This window comes from Seriola dumerili, unplaced genomic scaffold (assembly GCF_002260705.1).
Source record: "Seriola dumerili isolate Sdu_G_001 unplaced genomic scaffold, Sdu_1.0 BDQW01000052.1, whole genome shotgun sequence".
Classification (NCBI taxonomy): Eukaryota; Metazoa; Chordata; class Actinopteri; order Carangiformes; family Carangidae; genus Seriola; species Seriola dumerili.
In genome coordinates, this window is record NW_019174307.1 from 11,917,066 (window position 1) to 11,944,388 (window position 27,323).

General features: G+C 40.6%; 2 protein-coding genes across 4 annotated transcripts in view; both read right to left on the bottom strand.

The window, feature by feature from the left end:
* Positions 1-312: 312 nt before the first annotated feature.
* On the bottom strand, positions 313-7,743 carry sp3 (Sp3 transcription factor). Of its 2 annotated transcripts, XM_022741088.1 has the most exons (7): positions 7,600-7,743; positions 7,137-7,234; positions 6,672-6,767; positions 3,748-4,999; positions 2,334-2,520; positions 2,021-2,217; positions 313-1,221 (listed from the first exon to the last, which is right to left on the bottom strand). In XM_022741088.1, exons 1-7 carry the CDS (start codon positions 7,604-7,606, stop codon positions 929-931), a joined length of 2,130 nt encoding a protein of 709 aa, XP_022596809.1. In that variant the 5' UTR covers positions 7,607-7,743; the 3' UTR covers positions 313-928. The 2 variants fall into 2 exon arrangements, with proteins under 2 accessions (XP_022596809.1, XP_022596810.1); XM_022741089.1 differs by lacking the exon at positions 6,672-6,767.
* Positions 7,744-13,466: 5,723 nt separating this feature from the next.
* The window catches only part of ola1 (Obg like ATPase 1), a 41,995-nt gene continuing 28,138 nt past the window's right edge, over positions 13,467-27,323 (bottom strand). For both annotated transcript variants that reach the window (XM_022740979.1, XM_022740980.1), the window contains exons 8-11: positions 20,867-21,007; positions 20,222-20,318; positions 15,765-15,887; positions 13,467-13,568 (exon numbers count right to left, since the gene is read on the bottom strand). In XM_022740979.1, coding sequence (XP_022596700.1) covers positions 13,467-13,568; positions 15,765-15,887; positions 20,222-20,318; positions 20,867-21,007 — 463 coding nt within the window. The remainder of the gene's footprint in view (positions 13,569-15,764; positions 15,888-20,221; positions 20,319-20,866; positions 21,008-27,323) is intronic.

Below are 27,323 nucleotides of genomic sequence, written 5' to 3' on the forward strand. Positions count from 1 at the left end.
ACCTTCAAAAAATGGCTTTTCTCTTCATATTACAAGACATGTTTTGTTTTTGTTTTCGTTTTGAAGTCTTCCAAAACATGTTTAACAAAAACACATGTGAATCACATATAATGGAGCCATATGAAATTTTGGACTTTTAATATCACAAATGCATTTTCTATGTAAAGTCTGATATAAATAGCAGTTCAGTCAAAATATTTAATAAGCAAATAATGTGTATCATATCAACAGTATATGTTCAAGAGGAATTACAATACAAAATTTTGATTGTTTTTCATTTTCACCTGCAAAATGTATTCGGTGTGAGCAACGTTTTTTTTTTTTTTAAATAAATGGAGGAAGCAGGTCTTGCTAATTTGCAAACTGACTGACTGACTGCAAGTAGAACAGTGGAAGAAAAGGAATACACATAACATTAAGAAATTTGGACATAAGCAATAACGTTACTTCAGCTGGATAAAATGATCTCTGGTGTGAGATTTAGTCTTTGCTGACAGTAAATATGGAACAAACCTTGCTGACCAAGGACATCATCAGAGTATACCATCAACAAAAGACGAGGAGAGAATCGCTCAACTTACCAATAATTTTTCATGAAAAACGCATTATTAACAAATTAAAGTAGATTTAAAACAAAATGGCATCCTACACTTGCAACTACACAATATTGTACAAAATAAGGCATTTCCTTGTGTGTTTACTGCAATGTCTTTTTCCACCTTTATCTTCTTTTAGTCTCCAACACTAGTTTTTCTTCAGTAAAAACTGAGTATGGACATGGACTGACTATTTCTGTGTTAAAATATATATATATATGTATATATATATATATATATATAATTTTAGTTTTTCTTCAAAACTTGAATAAAAATGCAGGTAGGAGTATACAGTATGAGAGAGTTTGCAGAAGTTCATGTGTGAGTGTAAATTACTCCATGACTTCACTGGCCGCTACTGTGGTGACGAGCTGGAGAGGGATCTCTGCATTGGCCAGGATGTCCTGGGCGGTGCTGGAGCCCTGCTGGATGTTGGTGAGGATGAGGGTGGTCCCGCCTGCCGTGGTGATGATACTGTCTGAGGACCCTGCGGATTCCATCGAGGCCACCACTGAGCTGCCAGAGTTCACACCTTTTTTGTTCTGATGAGTTTTAATGTGCTTCGCCAGGTGGTCGCTCCGCATGAAGCGCTTGGAACATTCGGGGCAAACAAACTTCTTCTCTCCTGCCAGAGAGAAAATATAGTTTGAAAGATAGTTTGATGCTGAATACATATGGGGAGGGTCAAAAACATGCCATCTATCTGAAGGATATGCTTCACAGGTAGGGAGATAAGTTTAAGACAGTGGCGCGAAAGTTCAATGTGCTTGTTTCAAGAATAAAATAAAAGAAAATGAATGTTACATAAAATAATAAAAAGGCAGAACTGTCACTGAACTCTAAAAAATACATTTTTATGACTGTTTGTGTGGTGTTGCTGAATTCTGTATGACCTACAGCCAAAGTTAAATCACTGCATTAGTTACCAACATGTCCCAAAAACAACAATAAATAAATTTGCTGCGTGTTTGACCTCATGGCTAAAGATTGTAATTACAAAGGGATATTCTATAAAATTCAAAACAGATCGGGCGAGCTGATAGAGGGCTGTGCCCAGACTCAACAGAGAGCCATGGGATAATAATAAAAGCGAAAGGTACAGCTCACTACTAGCATCTCTTGAAATGTTTTTGTTATACAATCCGATGTTATCAAATCTGGAAAATGACGGTGCAGAACAAACTGTTTTAACCATTCTGAACTGGAAAATTACCACTAAGTCTGTGAATTCTGGATGTTTTTCACAACGGTCTTCAATCGTAACCTGACATTTTACATGGAAATCCAGAGGGGGTGGGGAGGTGGGGGCAAACGCTCTTATTTCTTACATGACTCACACTTTGCAGGGCACAAATTAACACATTTTACTGATTTTACTGATGTTTTCCTGATGTGCAAACACTGAGGGAGCAAAAAAAGGGCACCTGTGTGTGTTCTCCTGTGTCTCTGCAGCTCATCGCTGCGTGTGAACCTCTTCCCACAGAACATCCAGCTGCAAACAAAAGGTCGCTCCCCTGAATGCCAGCGCAGGTGTGCTCGCAGGTGCGATGTCTTTCCATATACTTTCCCACAGCCCGCGATGTGGCAGATGTGCTGCTTTTTTTTCCCCATGCTGGATCCTCTGAGAAACACATGCACTGACAGTTAGGGTCCCAATATGTTTTATTTCCCGTGCAAAGGTCAGAGCTTGTTACATGTGGAGATTTTAAGAGAAAACAATCAGTCATGCTTACTCACCTCCCTCCTGACTCTTTACAGTTGGGGCAAGTACACGCCACTCTGCGCAGCCTCTTGCCCTCCTGGCCCAACTGATCCTCCTCATCCACCAGCCTGACGCGAAGGTGGGACAGATCGCTTGTGTTCAAGGTGGAGTCGGTGCTCAGCTGCCAGTCTCCAGAGTCTGGCTCTTCCTTTATCTGAATGTCTGAAATTAATGTGTACGTTAATATCAACACAAACTCTGGTAATTACATACCAAAAAGCCTGAACAGTGAGAGGTGTTTCATAATTGTGTGTGATAGACAGCCTGGCAGCAAATTTCACAAGTAAGACTCTATATTACGCGCAGTGATAAAATAATTAGTTGATTGACATAAAATGTATCAGTGACAATTTCGATAATTAATTAAATGTACCCTGTGGACTTTTCAGGCCATGTGAGTGGCAGAAATTTATGAATGGACTTTGCTACAATCAAAAACTTCATTATAATGTTTTGATAGGTGTAATTACACAAACTTTTAAGATACACACACAAACTACAATGAAAAGTCTAAGTGCTTAGGCAATTATCAATCAAAAAAAAACCAAGTCTTTGCTTTTATGAGCTTTTCAAATGTGGCTTTGTTCTTCTCCTTTGCATGAAACTGTAAATTCAGAAACTTTGTGTTTTTTTTTTACTGCTGGACAGGCAAATTAAGCAACTGTTGATCTGCATTTGTCATTACTTTATAGACTAAACTATGGACCGTTTTCACAGCAGACATTCTGACTTGTCATAGTAGGAAAAGCACAGGTGTAATTAATAACATTAAAACATTAAGAACGGCTCCGCTCTGTTCAAGTGTCTCATTAAGCCATGACAGTGTGACTGTGAGCCAGCATGAACAATACCAGGACCCTGAAACTGAAGCAGATAAATGGAATTCAGGCATCATTTATTTTATTATTTACAATTGAGATTTTCCTACTGTGACATGTTAAAATGTCTTCTGTGAAAAAGGTCTATTAGTTGATAAACTGAAAAAGAGTTAAATTAATTTACAATGACTATAACTTAAATTCTTACCCGTAGTAATGATGATTTTAAAAAGACAAAAAAAAATTTCATTTCATCAGACCTGATAGAGTACTCAGATGTCACTATGGATTGTGCACTTTGAGCAGCACAAACACATTTCCATTCACTTTCATTGTATTAGTGCAATAATGACAATAATTAAGTAGGGAAAACACTTTTTAAGACATTAAAGACAGAAGTGGCAGGATTTTTAATGAAATGCAAGAAAATAAACATTAAGCAGACCTATGCTCAGGTTAAAGATGTGCACACCCACACATTTTTGAGAGGAGACGCTGTGAGTGAAAACACCTGTATGAGTTTCAGGCTGTCTCCTGTGTATATTCTGATAATAAAAAAGAGCTACTCTACCTCCAGGGGTGTCTGTGTCTCCTTCCTGTTGGGCCACTGAGTTGACTGTCACTGTCTGCAGGTTGGGGATCTGCCCTGTGCTGATGCTGACCGGATTGGAACCAAGTGACAGGGTTTGGACTGGAGCCAGGGTTATCTGCTGGGGTGGTGTGGTGGGCAGCTGGAGGTTCTGCAGGTTCTGAACTCCCTGCACCTGAAAGGTCTGCCACTGTATCTGACCCGAGGGTGTGACTGTCTGGGCTTGGATGATGAAGGTTCCCGGGTTGATCAGCTGCACGTTTTGCAGGCTCTGCCCGCCTGTCGCCACTGAGTGCATCACCTGACCATTGGTGGTCTGAACAGGCACCTGCTGTAGCTGGATGATGGGCGTGGCTGAGGACACCTGGATGCTCTGCTCCTGATTTTGATGGATGAAGCCTTCTTGGAGACCAGAACTTGAGTCAGGTTGTTCTGTAGCCACTGACGACAATGATGAATCTTGTGTCAGCAGACCCGATTCATTTGATGGAACGTGCAGCTGAGAGGAAGACGTCGGCACGAAAATCTCAGGATTTGCATTTGAGTCATTGACTGGTATTGTTTGTGAGAGGTGATCATCTGTCTTCACCTGACTCTCTGAGCCATCCACAGGCTGATTTGCCATAATTAGCTGGCCATCAGCAGTGACCCCTGTTGCTATAGTCTGAGCTCCAGACAGCCCCAGGGAGTCCAAGTCCACACTGTTAATAGGAACAAAAGTAATGTTCCCGGGCAAACCCACAGGCACATTAGTAACAACCTGACCCTGGTTGTTGAAGGTGGAGCTGCCAATAGAAACCCCCTGGATCTGCTGGACATTACCAGTCTGTGATATGAGGTTCTGGTTGTTATTAAGGATGTTTGCAGTTGATGCGACACTGAGACTCTGGCTACCATCAGGCATGATCTGAATCTGCCCCGTGGCATCTTGAGTCAGAGTCGCTCCTTCCACGCCGGACGTGGAGAAGCTCAGCTGTCCATCTGCTGTCTGAATCTGAGGGATTACTTGGTACTGAATGTTAGGCACTGTATTGGCATTGGAGGCGGCCGTTCCCGACGTCACAAAGATTGGCTGACTTTGTAAGCTCTGGAGAGGAAGAATGTATTGTCCATTTGATGTTAATATTCCTTGACTTTGGATCTGTATCATTCCAGATTCATCCTTTGCTGCTGTTGTGGGTGTTAAAACCTCCCATTTATCAGTCCCAGTAAGATGAGTAGATGGATCAGATGTCTGAGAAAGAAAATGATTGACATTAAAAAAATGATCAAACACCTGTTGTTAATGAAATAAGATGAATGCATAGCACTTGCTCAGAGGTCTAGTTAAAGCCTGCTTTTTAAATTTACAGAAAAGTTGAGTTTGTATCTGGCCTGATATTTTGATGGAATAAAAGGTGCTAGCAGCTCACACTATCAGCATCAGAAATGTTGGGAGCAAAATTCTTTGGGTCAGTAGAAGCTGAGAGGGCAAGAAATGTAGAGTTTGGTTTCCTGTGAATCTAAGGCTATGTTCTTTCAGTCTTTTAGTTCTAGCATGCTTAAGGTTGACACCGATTTATTATGAATCATAAAGAGTTGTAAACCTTAAGCCACAACTGATGTCTGACAGTAACAGCTCAGTAATTGGACAGTGTCAGTGGCCTGTCATCCTGCAGTGCAACATCAGTGCTACACAGACACACAAGGGAAATTTTATGGCCTGCAAGAGCTTATGCTACACCTAAGTGCGCATAAAGGTTTTATTTATCTTCTCTGGTTGTCAAAAACAGCTTTTCAGGCATTTTCAGTGCATTTGTTTGTTCCATGCCAGATTTTGAATGACAGCATTCTTATCAATGAAAATTAACCAGAGCATCTGGGTAAACACACAAGGGTTTGTATCGATAGCCAGATAAAAAACTCTGAGTTTATTATATACTCTTCACTGCCATTCTACCACAGCTGCAATTAAGTGTTCATCTACTATAAATACAAACTCACCTCCACGGCAGCTGCTTTAAAGTGATCACCTTAAGTGGTTCTCCTTGCTTCTTGTTTTTTGTCAGAGAGAGGTAGATTTTCAGCAGCATTTTGGTTGAATTAGATTTTGCTATGAAATATTGAGCAATACTATGCACTCAGTACATCCATTAAAAAGAACCAATTGGAAATGAAACCAAAACACAACAGGACAATTTTCTCTGATTAAAAAATGAAAACCAAAGTTTGCCAGCAGAAAATATTAAACTATGTATGTTTTTCTCCCATCTCACATACTGCAAACTTACTCTTCAAGAATAAAACAAACTTAAATAACAAAAAATGCTGTATGTGCTGTTATATATGCAATTGTGATTGTTATTAAAACTTATCACTACTGAAGATTATCTTCAGCAAAAACTTCAATTGAGCTCTATCTAAAACAACAGAAACAGTCAAATTAACTCTTGATCTACATCAACTTAATTTTCCCTGATGCAATTGTGGTTCATGGTTGATCTTGCTGTTATCAGTGCATGTAACAGATTAAGCTTGAAGCATTAGAAGGAGTTACCAGCAGGGTAAAATACAAATATGGAAGGTCTAGCTACTTTGCTTTTCCACTGATAAATGTATCTGAATTCAATCTGTCATATGCAAGGGCCAGTAGGTTTAGCCCTAGCACATGTGGTACTTTAAGGACTTCCCACATGACCAAAAGGGTATGGGTGCCCTTACTGAGTCTGTTCCAATACTGAAAATGGTAAAAACATTCCAGAAGTAGATTAGTTATCCTCCTGTGTTGATGCCAAAATGCAGTGGCTGCAATACCACGAAAGCAAGCGCAAGCTTAGATACACTCCCACCACCAATTTTGTTCAGCTGTGATTGAAGGCTTCACTTCTGCTGTAGCTGTGTCGGATCTAGCAGAGGTGCCGACTTACCACATCAGCGGCAGCACCTCTGTCCACCTCTGACGACGGTGACCCAACCTTAGTGCAGGTGGTTGCTAGCAGGTCGAGGGGTGATGGCTGAGTGTCCTACCCACAACGGGCGAATTTAAAAGGAAGAAAGTGGGTGGCCATTAGTCTGGGCCACATATAGAAAGTGACTCATTGCTAAATAGCAAAGTCTGAAGTTTGGAGGTTAAAGGACTTTCTTGTCCTGTGTTGAGCCCCTCAGGCAGCACCCAGGATAACAGTCTAGTTTTACAATATCTCACATCAAACCCAGCAAATGAGGCAGGATTTGAAAGCAGCCTGAAAGGAAGTGTTGCCTGTGAGGTTCAAGTCAGGGTACAATACCCCCTGCAAGTTTGAAATGTGTGAACTTCAGTAAGCGCCACTCAGTTACTGAAAACACAGCAGCTACGTATAAAAAGAGTCATAATCCTGAGGGTGAAACCTTACCTGGCTGCCCCTGCCTCCCTCCTGCTGCAGAAAGCCGCTTTGACTGCTGTCCACGTCCAAGGCAGCCATATCCCCTGGTTTCATTGGTTGTTCTGGGGCTGTGTAGTGAAAAGCATATAGCTTACATAGTGGGAGCAGCCGAAGCTAACGTTAGCTAAACAAACCAGATACTCACATAACATCTGTAACGTTGCTATAACGTCAATACAGTAGCTAACAATACAGTCACAACCACATAGAGAAAACAGCGACGTAGCGATAATTAGTTTAAGGAGTGCAGATTTTACTGATGTGTCCTAGACTAGCTAACCTAGTTAGCTGCTACTGCTAACTTAGCCGGCGGTGATTAGCGTTATCACCGACAGGCATCCCTGTTAGCCTGCTAGCGAGCTAATGTAGCCAGAGAATGCCTAAGGTAGCTTGTTAGCCTCTGAGAGTGAAGAGTAAGACAGATGTTACATACCAGTCATTGCGTGACTTGTCGTGAAACGGAGAGTCCTGATAGTCACAAGCCACCGGACATGATCAGCAAATTATAGTTATTGTATACGCGTAGCAATAAGGTGATAACTGTCAGATTTCTTTGTATTTTGATTGACGGGCGGTGGGTTACACAAAGGGTGGGGCCTGCACTGTTGACTGGGAGTGTTTGCGTCACATACAGGAAATCCCGCCGTTCTTCATCAACGTGATTGGTTATTCGCTTTGCACACCGTGTTATTACTTGTCAGTCGACATGTCAGTCATCCTTTGTTGGACTCTTCCTGTTTATTATGCATTTTCAGTTTTACAGTATTGGCGTTGATAATAATGGGGGTTGTCGTTACCAGTGAATCAGACCTGTGTAGTGAGAAAGCTGCTTGTAGCCTTTGTATTGTGCAAAAATAACAAGTAAAGGCCATCTTGACACAGAGCTGCAGTCACATCAACTGCCAAATAAATACATGGGATTCATCCACAGCATGTAACCCAGGAGCACTGTGACCAACAGTAATCACAAGTCCACTAAATGTCCTGTCAGATGTCGCATAAAGACCTTTGCCAAGAAATACCATTTAAAGGGTCCCACACCTTTAAAAGTGCTATATGTAGGTTTTCTGTGCCATTAAATGTGGTTTCTTGCTGGGAGCAGATGGTGGTGGTGGTGATAACGGTCGCTTGCCAAGAGCTTCAGTAGAAGAAGAAACGAGATAGAAATAGAAGCAAAACAAGAGATCACTTTGACATATTTTTACACTGCCGGAGACAGCTCTTGGCAAGTACAGGAATAAAGTTTGATGCTGAACTTGCAACGTTTCTTCTAGACTGGTAAGTAAACAGCTGTTTTTGCTAATGTTGGCTATGTAGCAATAGCCAAACTTACAAATAGCTCCTTTGACAAATGCACCATGAACCTGCATCCATCTCCTCATAGGCTGTTACCATTTACACCACATTTTGCAATTTATAAGTTATATGCTTAAAGGTATTGCAATATTGATCAGTAAAGCACAATTGCATATGATCCTGAAATGCATATGAGGAATTTAAATATTTAGAAACAACATGCTATAGCACCTGGTTATTACTTTTTGGGGATGTGATTTAAGGTGAAACACAACACAAGGTAATTTAATTTCCAAGCAGACTATATTTTATAGTAAACAAAGAAATGAATTTATTTGGCCGATATCAATCCAGTGGATTAGATCAACGTATGCCCCATTTTTAAGTTTATAAAAACAGATTTACTGTGCCATGATGCCATTTATCCTCGCTTACATGTGTTTTTGAAAACTAACCGTGGCATTGTCTTACTTGTGAATTAGAAAGTCATCAGCAATTGAGATTTAAGATGTCTTTTGCCATGATTGCTTGAACAAAAACACACTATCAAGACACAATCTGAGTTTGCATTCGACTGGATTTCTTCCCCTCCATCTGATTGTGCACATTACAACATTGTGAAAGTGCATTGAAATGAGAACCTGCATGCTATTGTACCTGCTCTGTGCCTGTGATGCTATCAGGACCCCACTTCTGAGTATTATTTGTGGTGTGTCAGTTCCTCACAGCGCGCGACCGCAGTGAGGCTATTTCTCTCAACCTTCAATTCAAACTTGGCCCATTACAGCCAGACTACAAAAGCACTTTCCGTGCACTCAGGAGCTCACGGCAGTGAATGGTGGATATTTCCAATCACTCTGCTGTCAATCCAAGTGTCAGGTAAACACAGGCCAATGGAAACAGCTTTAGAAAAACCTTGCAGCTGTGTCTGTCTTACTCCAGGAGTCCTTGGAAACATATCAACAGTTTCTACAAAGACCTCCAAGTTAAAGGGAAAAGTCAAATATCCTAAAAGCAATACAGATGCAACGCCCTGGTCGACACAGTGGCCTACACGACAAATATAAATGCTGTGGTGTTTGTCTTCAGACCTGTGAGTGTTGTCTCCAGCTAGAGCTGCAAACAAAGGAAATGAGACCGTATTGACAGACCTTGTATTCACCTCATGAGAGGAATCTGTGAAGTCTGTCGAGCAATTACCCAGTGGGAGTTTCAGTACATCTATAAGGATTCAGTGTGATAGATATAACTGTAAATAGGGGCATCTATGACCTTCTCACTGTATGTACACAGACCTTCTAGCTTGCAGTATTCTTTTCGTATTATGGTGGGGAAATACGATACAAAAATATGCCCTAATAACATCTGCATGAAATTATGGAGGAGAAATTTTAAGCAAAACATTTCATATTCAATGCAAAAGCCTCTTCTCAATATCCTCTAGGAGTGGACGTTGTTGTTGTTGTGGAATAGTGCAGAAATGTGAATGATAAGAGGAGTGACTGAGTGAGTCCACAATGGCTCTGAGTGTTTCAGATTAACATACTGACAGTTGTTTTCATGAAGGCCAGTCCAAGAGAGAGTGACCCCACGGAGAGAAACTGCCCTGCTGGAGGCACCTTGTGGGACACTGTAAATGGGACCTGAGAGAGAAAATTGAAACTGGTGCTGCATGGGGAAGTGTGGATGGAATATCAAATGCGTGTTTTAGACAACTCTGAAGCACTTGAGACAGGAACGATCATAGTGTTCTTTGTCTGAGGTGCCGAGAATTAAGCATTGTACAAACAGATGGAAGTCACAGCCATGTTCATGGAAGTTTTTTTTATTGTATTTACTGTGGAAGTTTAAATATTTAATATGAGTATAGGGATGCATTCTGAATCACAATCATCATTAAAACTAATGAAACTGTACATAGTATTACACAATGCTATGTTTATGCTATGCTATATGCAATGCACATGAACAGTAAGTACAGTTAGATGAGTCAGTATTTCTGGGTTATTGCATAGGAGTTGTTTTTGGACCACATGGGTGATTTAACTGTGTATTGTTTACTATAATGGCATGTGTAAAGAAACATTTAGAAACATTTCAATGCTTAAAACATATTTTGCTGCACGTTTTGCAAATTCAAAATACCGAACCTATTTCAACAAATGCTATAATGGCACAAAAAAATATTTTTTGCAGCGCTAACAACTGAAAAAGAATAGCTAAATTTGTCAGCCTGAAGTTATGATTTATACGCTGCTTTGCAGACTCCTCTGAGTTGTTTAAAGGCTTTTTTTCTTCCAACATTTTGCTGGCAATGTTTTATCACTCACAGAGACAGCAACAAATCAAAGCACAAAGTTGTGTCATTACAGCAGAAACACGAATGAGGGGGGAAATCGTTGCATAAACCCTCATACGTGAACATGAAGTGTTGTTTTAGTCAAATCATGATTCTATATTGATTTCTTGTCTGTTCTTTGTACAGTATATAGCACAAGTGTCAGACAGAGAAGTCACACAATGGCAATAATTACAGCATGGCAACACTTTTATTGTCATCCAAAATAGAGATAATTTCCTCTCTGTAATAATATGATACAATACATTTATAATAACCATTGAATTTCCCAACACTATCCCTTGTGCATATTTACTTTCTCTGAAAAATGCCTCAGTTATTTATATGTTTATTTGTTATAACTCAACTGTTCTTTTTTTGTGTGATTTTTCAAAGGCCTTTGGTGTGCATGTGATTTACAACAGCAGGCCGTGGTCTGTTTTGCTGGGTGTGTTTTTCAAGGCAAGCTTTCCACTCAGTGCCCTTCTTGGTTTGATGCTGCTGTGGTTTGCCTCGGGGCAGAGTGGCACCGCTTGATTGATGGTGCTGACAGAACATTTGTACCAACAGAGAATCTGTCACATTCCTGGACTCGTTTTATTCCTCAAAGAGGTTCTACCAGTTACACTGCTTTTACAATCCACCTACGTCACATGATAATGTTTATGAATACTTTGATGCTAATTTGTTTTCATTAGTAACCACAGGTTATGTTTGCATGTATGCTCTGAAATGTGTTGCATGATGTCTGGACAGGAAGGACACCCAATGAGTGTGTAAGTCATTCAATCCTGCCTCTCCTGTGACAGAAAAATTATTGGTATCAAACCCCGAAACAGCCTGTTGAGGACGCACTCGCAGAAAAAGAGACTTTGTTATGGTGTTTTGTTTCTATACAACATCTGCGTGATTCTAAATAGCTTTATTACTCACTCTGAAAAGATTTATTGTCGCTTTATGAAAAACAAAATACTCCACGACCCAGACCACTGGGAACAACTCGTCAATCTCTGAGCCTCAAGACTACAACAGATAGATAATCTTTTAGGGTTTAGGTTGGCCAACACCACCACCGCCCCGAGAAGAATGCAAAAACAGTTTTGTCTCAAGCCCCCATTGTGCTCTCCAGAGGATTTGTATGGTTTCACTTAGAAAACAGACAGCTGAAAACAGCCTGTTGTTGTACAGACGACAGTATAGGGTGTAAATATTGGTAGCAATGACTTGATATGCTGCATGAAATTTGTCTGAGTGATTAAAATCAGTGGTTAATGCTAAAGCTACCAAGCAAAGTAAGCTTAATGTTATTTGATACACATGTCGTCCGTCTTTCATTCCATCTAACCACAATAAACACTATCCTATATTTTGCCACTGATCTCAAACCTTAAAGACTATAATCCACCTTATTTCCATGACAAACACTGTGCTTTGTAGTGCTAGCACAGGCTCGGCTCCATAAAACATCCTATCCAAAACTTGGATATGCAATACTATCTCTGTAAAATGACCATTTTTATTCAATTTTTTTGTTCCCATCAAAAGGCCATTTTGTTCTCTGCAGTCTTAATGGTTACAAGATATTCAGCAAAGCACTGCTGATCTACAGCTCTTTGTTGGGACTCCCACGGAGAATACAATCTTACTTTGAAGCACTGCGGCTGCAGCCATACAATTCCATCAGCATAAACGCTTCACAAACACTTACACACAAAGTATAGGGGCGAGAAAAACACTACTTCTGACAACAGGAATCGTTTTCTGGTTGTGCTTGTGGATTGTGTCAACTTCTATTTTCATACTATACAGAATATCATAAAATGTGGACTTTTTTTGTGAAAAGATGGTTTGAATTAATATTTCTTTTCTTTTTTTTTGTAGGTGTGTATTTGCTTTCATGGTTGAGGGATGGGAAAACTGTAAACATAACAAAGATGCCATTTTTGTCAATATTTGAAGATTATAGGGACAATGGAGGAGAGAACACATATTCATTAATCATAAATGAAATATAAATTGTAAATGAAAGGTTAACTTAGTCACTTTACAAATAATAATTTAAACTGACCAATTCTCTTGGCCGAAACACCTGCATCCTGCTTGTGCCCTTCTAAAAATCATCATCACTTAACAGATTTAATTATAATTGTCCCCTCTCTGCTACAGTCAATGTCAGCTGTGTCTTTTAATTCTCTAATCAGTGGTCGGCAGGACCGCTATCACCATCCCCATGCAGCTTCCCACTCAATACAGACATCCCAAAACACACACAGACTGGTTTTTTTCAAATGTTTTATTGAGTGTAGACATCTGGGCTACTGTAAAACATGCATTATCTGCAGAAGGGGGAGAGGAGCAGGTGGCATTGTCCCCGCTGTCAGCTGTGTCAGTGCTGGCACCCGTGATGGAGATTAATGAAGTATCTGGAGAGTAATATGCTCCTTCAAATGCTGCTACAATTTGGAGTGGGGGCCGATCCTGATCTTAAATAGCAAAGCTGTCAGAGTTTACTGAACCTGTGCTTTGGCACATGAAGGTGGGGGGATCCTACAGGACAGAAAACAAAAAGTGAGAAAGTGGCAGTGTGTATCAGCCAAAAAAAAAAAAGAAAAAAAAAGAAGGGTAACAATACAGTCATTTATGTAAACAAACAGATTGTTCTTGTGTCACTTTTTCTTTGGTGCATTTGGTGTGTTAAATTTGAAAAAGATGATGTCTCCATCCTCAACAACGTAGTTTCTTCCCTGTTGTCTGTATTTCCCAGCTGCCTGTAATATAACAAAGAAAACAAAACAAATTAAAATAAAAAATAACAGTCAAAAAACAAACCAAACACTATATAATGCTCAGGTTATAGACTGTTACATACTTTAGCTATTCAGTAATTGGCATCATAGACAGTATAGAACCTGTAATAACATTATATTGTAAATAAAAATATAAAATAATAGCACAGGATAAATATCCAATTGCCTTCACTAACTTTACTCCAACTGCAAATGTCATTTTCTCTTTTCTTATCATGTCATTCTCATCACACACACACACACACACACACACACACACACACACACACACACACACACACACGCACGCACACACACACACACACACACACACACACACACACACACACACACATCCATGTTTTGTTCAAGGGGTGCCTGAATTCCCACTGAGAGAATAATCCTCTCTTCTGCCCATTTCAGTTTCATGTACACAAGCACAAAATGTTAATAAGTCTTTGATTACAGCACTATCAAACTTGTCAAGGAAACAAAATAAGTTCTAACATTTCTTTTGTATACAGTAAGTGTTTGTTCTCCTTCCCGGCAAACTCAAAATAATTGACTTGAAGTGCTAATACGGACAGGTTTATGCATTCTGGTTCTGCACAGCGCACAATTAATTAGAAGAATCAATGTCCCTTTAAAGGCTCAGGAGACCATTTAATCCAAGCTCAATACCACCAGAAACACTGGATGGAGAGGGAGACAGGGGAAAAAAAAAATCAATGGCTATTTGTGATTCCTGAGTATGTATTAAACCAGACATGTCTAACTGGTTCATTTGCACTTGAAAGCAGCCATCTGGAGCAGCAAGCTTGGCTTAAGCAGATATGATTACTAATAATGTGATATCCTCGTACACTGGCCCTATTCAGACAGCCTATTCCCACAACTGGCATTAAATAGCATAGACCTTAATGCCACAGTCAGAAACGCTCCATGTTCTTATGAGGCTAAAAAAGGGATTAGTAAAAGAGCAAGCAGTAAGGACCTGACACTCAGATCTCAACCTCGGATAACAATAGTGAAGACCCCCCAGAGACCGACACATTTCACCCTCTGTTTGCAGCTTATGAGGGGTGTGGACAATACACTGCTGCTGCATTAAATATTAAATGCTTATTAAAAAAAAAAAAAAAGGGACCTGAATAGTAAAGAGATTTGAATGTTTTCATAGTGCTTCCTTTCCCTGCTGGTCCCCGCAGGTCTCTGTGTGTCACCATGATTACATTAGTTGAGTCTGTAAGTGGGCACATGGAGTTGATGGTGGTGATATTGGGATTGTAACAGCATGGTTTACAGCTGCGGCTCATAAAATGTCACACATAGCAAGGTTAACCTCTGCTTTAATTCAGTTAATTGAGAATTAAATTCAAAAATGTGTCTATACAGAAAATACATTATTATTATTAATTATTAAAAAAGTGAAACGAATTCTACAGTGTTGATTAACTGATTATTTACTCTGTACCTTTAATTACAGTTTATCGATATGACACTAAATTGATGCCAAACCTAAAACAATGCTCATGGCAGGAAATAAAGAAAAGCATTTTGAAGCATTTTGCAAAGTACCTGTGTAGCTGGCGCCCAGTTATTGTCTTCACAAATTCACCATGAAATCAGTTATTACATTTGACAGGAGTGTGCACATGAACAACCCCCAGCCCAGTTAAAAGGTCAAAACAAACACTGGCCATCATAAAAATAAGATATGCAAGTCACATTTGTGCGTTACCCATCCATGAAACAGTCCTTATTTGAGGAATTTCACACTTTATTTAACTTGCCGCTTTATATCACTGTCACATGCCTGCAGTGGCTTGGGGATTTGGCAACAGAGAGCTCTAAGCTAACAGCGCACTCTATAGATCTGATAAATGCCTGGTGAGGTGAAGAAGTGCTACCTCTGAGCGACTGTGCTAAGCCACGAGCAAGAACTACCATCAGCCAGTTAAGACACATTGTGATAAAGATATGCACAGCTGGAGCAGAATGGCAGTGTTTAGAGCCAGAATCAGCTGGCTTGTCAGGAGTGGTGCTGGAGTGTGTGCAGTAATTTCTTCCCCTGAGTAAAGGTGAAGAGCAGTTTGCAGTAGGAGCTGTGTGGTGACTGTCAGCTCCACTGATCACAGGAGACTTTCCCTCATCTCCTCTGGCACCCTGACTGCTCACCTTGACAGCGCTCTCGCTGCCTTCCTCTTTAAAATCCTGGAATTTCATTACTTCCGCCATAATGAAGCCCTTCTCAAAGTCTGTGTGGATCTTCCCCGCAGCCTGTGGAGCCTTAGTTCCTTTCTGTCACGAGGAAGGAAAAGAGAGGACAAATGAATTGTTTTGGAGAAGATGGATTACAGCATGCGAGCGACATGGTGTTTGATAGGGTGATAGCGTTGTGAGCATCACTCTGGGGTGTTTTCAGTCGGGGGTATTCTTGCCTCAGTCCTGATTTCTGGATAGCTTTCCACTCGGCTGTGCCCTGCTAGGGCGGCCTGGACACCGATAAGGACCCAGCACTGCTATCAATGCCTTCTGATTCCCATTCCGTGGTGGTATTGATTTCTGTCCAAGCAATCTTGCCTCATTGTGGGTCGCTGCTCGGCTCTCTGGTCATGACAGCAAGAGGACCTGGTGTTGCAGTGAGAGGCCAGGGTGGTGTAGACCTCACTGCATCAGGCCTTACTACTGTGATACTCCAGAGTTTGGTAATTCAAATCCAAACATTTAATAATATTTCACTGTTGTAGATGCAGGGCTGTGAAACAGTTTTTGATGTCTTTAAATTGACTTGAAATAGACAGTGATGATTTTATCTTCAAAACATACATTAAAATATGCCCCTGCAGTTATTTCAATCCAATTTGAAAAAGCACAAAATAACAATTTAATAGTTTTATAAATTCTTTGTGCCCGGAATCCTCTTTAACACTCCAAGACACAACTGGTGACTGATGAAATGTGCAATTTATATGCACTGAAATAATGCTGGGCGGAAATGACAAATGACCCAAATAAGTGACGTGGCTGCTGTGTATCATTATGACTCCTGCCTGTCGACCTGCTCGCTCTCTCTCTGCTCTGCAGCGCTGTGCTCAGGAACTGTTGAGCAGTTTTAATTATGTATATAATCAGGTTGGGGTCAACATATTTCATGCCAAAAGAATGATGCGTATTTAATGACTCTAATACATTACCATCTCTTTGCAATCTCATTGACGGAGTGCTTGTGAGTTTAACTACCATTAATCAGCATCAAGGTTTGTCTATCTGGAGAAAAATAGATTAAGGGAGGGATTTTTTTCATATGGCGCATTACAAGAGATCCACATTGTCCTAGTTAAGAGCTATGCAGAGCAGGCTGATAGATAATGGTCACCTCGAGGCTGCCTAATAAAGCATGTTAAAGGACTTAGGAACACGACATTACTGAGTGTAGTTTTTACAATGCAAGATGTATTGGCTTAATATAGTTACTCACTGATGCTTACCTGACTAAATGCCCCTCACACACAATCAAGGCTGGCTGTAATCAGTTATACCGAGGAGGACAGGCGTGTTTTTGAGGATGCCTTTGAAGTGTTTCGAGACTTTTTTTGTAAACAGCGAGGACATCAGTCATGCTGAGACGAGTGTGCATCTAAACACGGTGATGTCATCTGACTTCACTGTTATGTGTCCTGTGTTAAAGTGGAGGGAGTGAGCTCACCTTCCCCTCTGGCCTGTACACAGTATGAGAGCCCTAATAAAAATATTTACCAATGTCTGTGTTTGCATGTGTTTCATATCATCTACAACAATACATTTAATATTAATATAAAATAATATGTAATAAGACTTGCCCTTATTTAGAGGTTTGGTATTCTTATTACATGCAGGCGTATAACTTTCTTTTCTAGTCAGAGAGTTATTGTATTTTTGTACACTGATATAAAATTTGCATTTCTGATCAAAATGTGAATATTTGTCTGAAGCATCAACATGGGGCATCCTGTTGGCAGGCGGTCTGAGACTCATACAGTACACCTGCAATGCCTTGTGTTCATATCCGACCAGGGGGTTTGTTACATGTTATTCCCTTCGCTCTCGCTTCCTTAACTTGCTGCTTTCTCATCTTTGTCAACCACCTTATAAAAGCAAAACACCCTGAAATAATCTTCAAAAAGAACACAGCATGGGTTTCTGAGCTTGTATGTGTTGTAAACACAACACAGAAATATCAGAAGCTGTGGTAAATCTCCGTATCATCTGTACATGTCCTCCTCTGAGGTAACTGGTTAAGTCTTAAATGCAGCTATCATATATCAACCACATCTCAAAAAACATTTTTGACTGGTGCTTTGTTTTTGTGAGACATCCGTGGATCTCTAGTCAGTGTTCGTAATCAAGCCAGTGCTGTTCGACCTTAGCCTTCTTTAAACAACAGTTTATACAATGCTTCAGGAAAATGAAATGAAATTACTGAGCACAAGTTTTGTTTTGGTGGTGAATTATTAACATTTTTGGCTGCACACAAGACCAGGGTCTGGACACTCATTCACTACTAATGCTATTTATTCCAGTTGGTACTCACTTTCCACAGCCAAGCTAAAAGATTGGAAATGCCATGTAAGGAACATCATGAAATGTTTGTAGATGTGCTTAATTTTGTGAGACTTTGCTGACCGATGTGAGAGTGTCAGATCAAATTTCATCACGGAGGATTTATTATTTGCTACTGAATATAAATTAAAATAAAATGAATTTGAAATGTCAGTCTTAATTCTGTTTAGCACATCAAAAACAATAAGATTCATACATCTGTAGATATTTTAAAACCTGATGTTTGTTCCTCACTTTGGAAGAGAAAAACAAGAAAACAGGTGTAGACCTTAAAAAGATCACTGTAGGCTCTTTAACCTCTCAAAAAAAACAAAAAAAACAGCTGCGTCATGTCAGAGATCTATCATGCACAATACAAACACAGCTTCTCATGTACAATCAGTTGGCAGGTTATTAGGTACATGTGGGTAACTTTAATGCAGGGTAATGCAACAGTCCTGCAATAACTCCTTCTTCATGAAGGTTATAATCTTCAGTTTGTGTGTGTGTGTGTGTGTGTGTGTGTGTGTGTGTGTGTGTGTGTGTGTGTCTGTGTATGATCTGTATGATCATTATGGACGATGTTCTTTGTGGTGCTGTTGAACTGTATTGCAGTTTTTCTGTTTATGTTATTTACCCTATCCTCATTGATATAGATGGTGTGGATAAAAATAATAGAAACACTTCAGTCAGTATAACTCAATACAGTTCAAAAGCACCGCAAACTGAAGCCCATACAATGACCATACAGTATAATCAACGCCTCTCTAAACAGTGTAAACACAAACTAAACATTATAGCCCTCATGAAGGACGCTTTAGTGCAGAAGTGCTTTATCAGACTGTGTTAGTTTAAGCTAGGTGTACCTAATACACTACCTACTAAGTGTATGTCCTTTGAGTTAATAAGTATTTTCAATTTTAGAGAATTTTAAAGCAATAATGTAAAGTAATAATGGTCTGAATTGTAATTCACTCCATAAGATGTTTCTGTCATTATTGCTTTCAAAGAAAGATCATTTATAGCAGTCTATTCAACAAAGATATTGAATATATCTCATAAGAGAAGCTTGAAAATTTCTTGACTATTTGTCACTAAAATGAAAACACTGCAGAGGAGCACATTCAGGGAACAAAACCTCATTGATCTGCTTAGGGGTAAGTTCTTTGAAAATTGCTTTTTGGAATCATCCTCCAGGTTATGTTTATGGGACTGAAAGCATTCTGCATTATAAAAGTTTGATTTAAAATTGCAATCCCTTGAAATATCTGAGGGCATGGAAGAGTAGATATGATTAAGTACAACAGGATGCAACCAAAAATATTTTGTTTTTAAAAAGTTTCCCAAAAAGTTACTTTGCTGTATTAAAACCACCTACATGGATTTATGATATGTAACTCCTGACTGCTCAAATACCTTATTATATCTGCACTTAATTCTTCCATTTGCTCAAGAAAAAACCCCCACAATAACAGCATGCAAAGCCAACATCTGTATTGATGTAAGTCCTGCGATCCCGTTGCACAAAGCTCTTGGCGGGCCGGGCTCAGTAAACTGAGACACACAGGGAGGGAGGAGCCCCCAGCAAGGCCCACAAACAGTCGAATGAAAAGCGACATCAATTTTGGCACAGACAACCTCCGTCACACAGATTAGGCAGGCACAATGCACAGGCTCCTTATCTCCAGCGGCAGGAGGAGGGCAGGCAGATCTGCACAGGATGGAAACATTCTCATGGACGTAATGGGCAAAATCAATTGTTGCCCTCCTCAATCAATGTAGCCCCCACTTTCACTGTTCAGCAGCTCACCAGTAATTGAAGTTATCCTTGGCCTGTAATGACTAGCTAAAGCACAACCATGACAAGTTGAAACCAAGTTGAAAGTGTGTGATATCAGTGAGGGTGCCAGCAGAGTGGAACGCGGGACACTGTGTGTATTCCTTTGTGTGTGTGTGTGTGTGTGTGTGTGTGTGTGTGTGTGTGTGTGCGTGTGTACATGTGGTACACACCCTCACACTCTCATGTATGTGCACAGCAGGCAGCTGGCTCTTACCCGAATGGTCCATGCACGGACCTCATCTGGTCCAGCGGTGAAGAAGTACTCCAGCTGCAGGGCTGCGTAGCCTGTCTTGATGATCTTGCTCAGGGCGCTGGTGAAGAGAAATTTCAGCTTGAATCAAGGGGTCTGAACTGTTTAAGTATTCTTTATCGCCACTGATGCCTAGACAAAGTTCACTTCAGTGGCAAGGCCCCATTCATTCCAATATAAACTCATTAAGTGAATAAGATGGGTCACTTCGTTTCACATAAGACATTCAACTCTCCAATGGTTTCTTTGATTAATTAGAAAGCCCGTAGACTCATTTAGCATTTTTAAGAATTCAACCCGATGCCTCGTTCTGCGCTGAGAGAAAAAAAAAAATCTGCTGTCACAATTTTTCTCTCCATAGAGGTTTTCACACAAGAACAATAAACCCAAAATGCCCAAGTTATAATTATACCTACAGATGACAGATGACAGTTAAAAACTTAATTTAGAGGAAAACCCTTTGACTGAGTTGTTCAGTAAGAAGAGGGATCCTTTGCTTTATAATGGTAATTACTCTGCCATTTATTATTCTATCAGCACATGCAATTAAAGGAGTGCATGGAGGACACAGCTGATAATAAAGTGTGGGGAGACTGAATGCTAATTAACCTCTGCGTCTTGTGCTCCGTGCAGTACTTCTGCCTCTCCTCTTCACTCATGTCCTGTAGCTGGCTCTCCAGGCCGCCGCTGAAGGGGATGACCAAGGCTCCGGGGTCGTGACTGTCCCCCCACTCCTTGATTTTCACCAGCCTGGTTAAAAAAAAAAAGAAAAAAAAAGAAAAAAGAGCAGCCACAAAACTAGTTGGAGGACTTGATTAACACAAAAGTATTTGTTATCTGCTGGTGCTTGCATATTCATGAGAGCAGCTGAACATATGAGTGTTTGCAGGAGACTGCACTCCAAAGGTGGCATTTCTTTCACAGAGTTTGACTTTCTTTCCATAAAAGTTTCCAACTGAACGTTTGATTTGACATGTTCTCAGATTTAATGTGGCCTTCAAGCATTTAGAGCCTTTACTGAAGTAAAAGTTGCAATATAACAATGTAAAAATACTTACAAGTAATACAAGTAAATATTGTGCATTTAGGACTTACTTAAGTAAAAGTACAGTATCATTAGCCAAATGTAGTAAACGTATCAAAAGTAAAAGTTCTCATTATGCAAAATAGGGATAGTCATTATTACTGATGCATTAATGTGTAAATAGCAGTTTACTGTTGAGTTGGACAAAGTGGAAGCAATTCAAACCACTTTATGTGCTGATAGATAATTTAATCTGCAAAAATCACACTTTGAAAGTCCTTTGACTGAAAAAAAATCTGTCCCTGCAGTAAATATATTTAAAGCTGTTTTAGTTTAAATCACCCTGTCTAACAAATGTTATAGAAAGAAGTGCCTGCATCTTCAAACAAGAAACAATAAGGCAGGTTGCTGCACAAGAATTATGGAAAATGAATTACGCCTTTGAAAAACAAAGGTTGGAATATCTTTAGTGCACCTGCAGATTACAAAAAAGGCTTTAAGAACAGAATTACAGACTGAAATGTCTTGACAGGAAGACAATGTATTGTTTTTTAGAGGCTGATCATATTTTATTGCATGAAAAATAGTAAAGTAACTTGTAACTGTAGCTGTTAGATAAATGTAGTGGAGTAAAAAAAGTACAAAATTTCTCCCTGATATGTAGAAATATGAAATGGAAATACTTAAGCACAAGTGCATCAGAATTTTACTAAAGTAAACTTAGTTGCTTCCCACGATAGTTGACACACACACACACACACACACACACACACACACACACACACACACACACACACACACACACAGCCACACCACACACACACACACACACACACACACACACACACACACACGCTGCTGTTTTGCCTAATTTTGACTATAAAAGACAAAGAAAGCCGTTCACCTGCTGTGTGTCCAACATTTGCTGTAAGGCCAGGAGGGAGCAGAACAGCTAACCACTAAGTCTTACCTTACTTATAAATGTCATTCTCTTAACCTGAGTTTTTTTTTTCTCTTCTTTTTGTCTTCCAGTCCAGCAGGACACCTGACATTGCAGGACAAAGATATCCTTACACTTAATGGTAACTCTCAGTCAGAACAATATGAGGAGGTTATGGGCAATTATGAGATTAGCCCTACAAGCTCTCAGGCTGGGATTGGACAGATCTCAAAGAACAGCATCACACAAATCCATTTTCACACGGTGGCCCTGACAGAGCTCCTAGGCTGGATTGATTCAAAGGGGTCCCTGTCATTATCTGTAATCCTAGTTTCCTGTTTAAAGCCCATAACAATCAAAGATTGGGAGGGACCCGACAACCTCAATACCACATCTATTCCAATAACAATGTCACCGCTTTATCACCTACAGCACCATATCACTGCTCCTACCTAATGATTATCAATATACAATATATGACAGGCTGGGAAGAGCAGTTTTGCTTTTGATTGGATGTTTTTTTTTCCTCCAACAAGCTGCAATAACACTACAGGGTAAATTCGAAATGCCTCATATGCCAGTTTGTCTGTCTGTTCAGATGCACATCTATTAAGAGCCGTAACCTCATATTTCCCTTTCTGTTCGCACTATATATGCCGAGTTGATGTTTGACTGCCACTGCAATAAGGTGGTAGCCGACGTCTCTCCAACAAAGGACGGAAAAATAAAACACATTTAGTCAAAGCCAAAAAACCTGAAAACACTGGAGATGGCAGGCGCTCCAAGAGGGGAAAAAATCCAATCTGAGATAATAACAGCTGTAGTTTGTCACTTTTAGCAGCACAGCTGTCTATTTGGTGGCACGTTATTTGCATTCCTCAGGTATTGCGTTCCCTACAGGCGGCTGAATAATGATTCACAAATCACTCTCTCCACACCAGTCAAGGGCTGTGATCCTTTGAATAGACCATTGTACCTGAGACTGTAATTGGTGAAGACTTGACAGAGCTGAGCCAAGCCAGCCAAGTAACAAAGAGGCTCTCGGTAGAAGGCTGAGGGATGATTTTAATAATGTGAAGTCGAGACGGAGAACGTGAGCTGCAAATGAGCACGGGGGTCTCCGGGTCCTTGCACTGAGTGACACAGGACCAGACAAACACCTTGCCACAGGAACATGAAACACCCCCTTCTCGCAACTCCAGAAACAAAGCACTGTCAATTAAGAGCTTTGATGCTCCATCAACATGACTCCCAAAACCAATTCTGTCAACTTCACCGCTGCCACCGTGCAATTTGTATTTATGTCCTTTCCAATTATTTGCGTGAAATTTTGTTGTAAATTGGGGGAAATGTTTATGTAAAATATGCCACGGATATTTTTCTTTTGTCTTGTTGTTATCTTTCTGTCATTCGTGAAAGTCTGAATTATGAAGGGTATTCATGTAAATCTGTATTCAAGACAAAATAAAAGTGTTGTTTTCTATACATCAAGGCCCATTCACAATTAAGTCCGCGCAATTTCAGAAACAGGCTCGACTTAGTTTTTTAATGGCGGGTGTACTGACTGTTTCTTCTCTGCTTATTAGCTACATCTTTTAAAAGAAAACTGAAATTCTATAGTAAAAACATTAAATAATTTTTTTTTTTTTTATGTTTTACAAGTCTAAGCTACTCAAAAAAAAAAATCCAGTAAGAAGTGTGTGTGTGTGTGTGTGTGTGTGTGTGTGTGTGTGTGTGTGTGTGTCTGTCTGTGCCTTGTCAGTCTCCCATTATGTCCCAGCATTGAATGCCATCTCTCAGTTCTCGGTTAATAGAAAGATTCAGCACTTTCTGGTCTTGATATCCCTCTCTGAACAAATGATGCCTGAAATTTTTATTCTTTTTATAATGGAATTCCAATGGCCTTTGCTGCAAATCAAGTGGAAATTTTTGCATATCAAGTGGGAAAAATTAAATGTTAACCACGTTTTAATGTGATTAAGGGTGACAGGGACATTATTTCTGCTAATCATTCACCAGCTTGAAGGCTCAAACAAGGCTAAGGAACAAACCATGTTTGTGCTTTTCCTGCTGCTCTCGATTCAAAGAAAGAAAAATAGCTTTTGTCTGACTTTTATAAGTATTAAAAAAAAAGGTATGTATTATTTATCCTAGTTTATGCTTGCAAATAAAAACAGGTCAATACGAAAGCAACACCGGGCAAGTCTTTGTATATCTGTTTATCTTACATCTAGAAAAAACAGCTGTCATGTTATTTGTCTAATCTTTAGATTTGATGCCTGTTGTATTTACAATAAATCTCATTTAAAGCACAAAATAAAAAAGCAAAACAACTGGAGCTTCCACAACAGACTGGCTCTGAATGGAGATGTCCCTCAGGGGGGCCACCCTCCGGAGCTAGTCTATTTGTCTTTTTGTGTGGGAATCCTGGGGGGGGGGGTAATTCCTGTGTTTCCACATGCCTGGGGCTTCCCTGGGCTTTGTCAGAGCTTTGATCTGCTTAAATGGCTCAGGAGGGGAAAACAATGGGAGCTTCTAAAGTACAGGGGCAGCTACCTGAGACAATGACCTGGGCCTGTGTCTGACATACATTCATACAGGTTGGCTTTATTATGAGTGCTTAGCCTGTTAAGCCTGTAAAAGGTGGGCCAACACCTCCAGTCTGAGTGTTCCTTTCAGACGCAATTGAACACTGATGGAGCTGGAGAGTAATCCACTACCTACATCTTCCGACACACCCACAGTCAGAGGACCCAGCACCTGAACCCGGGTACAGCAGCCAGGTGCGTTACTGAGCCATTCCACATATCTTGGTAGCTGCTGGCTTGCATGCCGGGCACAGACTCATCAAGTAATAAACCCAGGGTCCCCTCTGTTTTGCTGGTCCCAGGTTGCAGGAACGAGCATCCTAGGGGGTTAGGATGCTGTGGCACAGCGCACACTAACCCCCTCCTCTTTCCTTCCTCTGTGAAGGGAGACAGAAATGAGAGGTATGAGCTCATGTTGGCTTTTGAGGCTGGGAAGTCGGAGGCTCTGTGGGAAGCTTTTCATCCTCCCAGTGGTGAGCTCCTGAGCGACAAGAGTGCAGACGCTCTCTGCTCCCTGCGGCCGTGGCCGGATGGAAAGGCATTACACATCAGCCTCTGAGAAGGAGGGAGATCTGACACACACACACACACACACCACACGCCACACGCCACACACACACAACACACACACACGCACACCACACACGCACGCACGCACGTCACACGCACACACACGCACGCACACCACACACACAACACACACACACACACACACACACACACACACACACGCGCACACACACACACACACACGCACTATCACCAATATTGTCAACTTCTTTCAGCCTTCAAAGCAATCATGAGCTGAAGGAAACAGAACGTGGTGCAGGCACAATGGGAGCAGCTTTAATTAAGGGCATCATCTCACATCATACCTCAAACAAACCTCGAGGGTGTGCTGGTAACAAGCTTTTTTGAACAACTTTCTTTTCTTTGATAACTACACCCATTAAATTTTTAAAGACAAATCTTGTGACTTTAAATGTTTGCACATGATAGATAAAAACCCCTAACAAACCATCATTCCCGGTTTTGTCTTTACGACGGTTGTTGAGAACACACTATCAAAACCGAAGCTATGGCCTTGTTTAAGTGTATTTGTGGGGTGGGGGTGGGGGGGCAAACATCTGAAATACAAACAGTAACCTGGAGGAGTACATTCTACATCACCCAAAATAATTCTCTATATGGGGTATCCATGCTGTCATTCATGGCAGTTGACTGGGCGAGAGAAAATAAGGGGGCTGGGGTAGAGTGGGGGGAGTCATCACGATGTGACAATTGTGACAAGAGCAGGCAAAGTGTAGCGCCAAAGAACGCCACACGGATTTCTCCATCTCTTCTTTTTTTTTTCCAGGATGACAGCTTAATGTCTACCACATGCAATATTTATTCTCATCGTGTGTCAGACTGTCTAGCTGTCCTAGGGAGTACAAAGAATGCCACTTATTAGAATAAAAGCAGAAGGAAGGTAATCAAGGACATATGTAACATCAGCCAATCATGCCCCCTTCCAATCCGGCATCTTTTTTTTTTTTTCTCTCTCCCCCATTCACAACAGTTCAACAATAATCCTCATAATAAGCATTCAGGAGCTGTATGTGGCAACACTAAATTCATTTATTTGTCTCATTAGAGCTGCCAAGGCTGCAGGCTACTTACTGTGGCATGTGTGTTCAGTCTTAACCTTATCACAAAGATAATAAAAAGCACAGCTCAACAAAGCCAAAGCTATCAAAATGTATCATTAGACAGACTCGAAACTCACAGACATTTCTTTTTATGTCTGCGATGCCAAACTACAGGTTTTACAGGGGAACAGTTCCCAGGGCGCCCCCAGAAGAAAGCGTGCATATGTTGTGCTGCTACAGAGGTGTCTCCATACATTGTGAACTGCAGGAGACTCACTCAGCATCGGTGTCCTTGGGCTTGGGCCTGATAAATGAGGGAGAAGCGAAAACCTGTATTGGATTTTGTGGAGCAAACTGATTTCTTGCAGGGCCATTAAAGAAGTATCTGTTAGTCTCAAGTTTAGGGTCTGTTTCATTAGTTACAACAACAGTGCTACGTCTTCACCACCAGGACACACCAAAGACAACTGGGTGACGCGTGACATGTCAACAGTGTCCTTTCATTACCTGGACTCGGGACAGTCAATAACCAGGCAAACTGTACCGACAGGACTTTATTAGCACCATCTGTTTCAGTTTTAAAATACAACCTCTCCTGTTGTTTTCTCTCATTGAAAGCTAGCTAAAGGCATCCATTAGACCGACTGCAGGCAGTAGGGTACACATCTTACCATGGGAAAGTGTTTCTCAGGATCTCACACTGCACGAGGAGAGAGTGGACGACTGTGCACAAAATATAAAGGAGCGAGTGATCGTATATCTCCCACATGGCTTTGAAAAATGAACTCTAACTCCCCAGATAGTAGTTCCTAAAAACTTGGATGGAGCCAGTGGTTTTGCACTCAATAAAGTTTCAGTTGTGTTTATGGGAATTATGGTTTGG

Coding starts and splice junctions, on each gene's coding strand:
- sp3 (XM_022741088.1), bottom strand. Junction 2,521..3,747: donor AGACACAGACACCCCTGGAG/GTAGAGTAGCTC, acceptor CATTAATTTCAG/ACATTCAGATAAAGGAAGAG. Junction 2,218..2,333: donor TGTAAAGAGTCAGGAGGGAG/GTGAGTAAGCAT, acceptor TGTGTTTCTCAG/AGGATCCAGCATGGGGAAAA.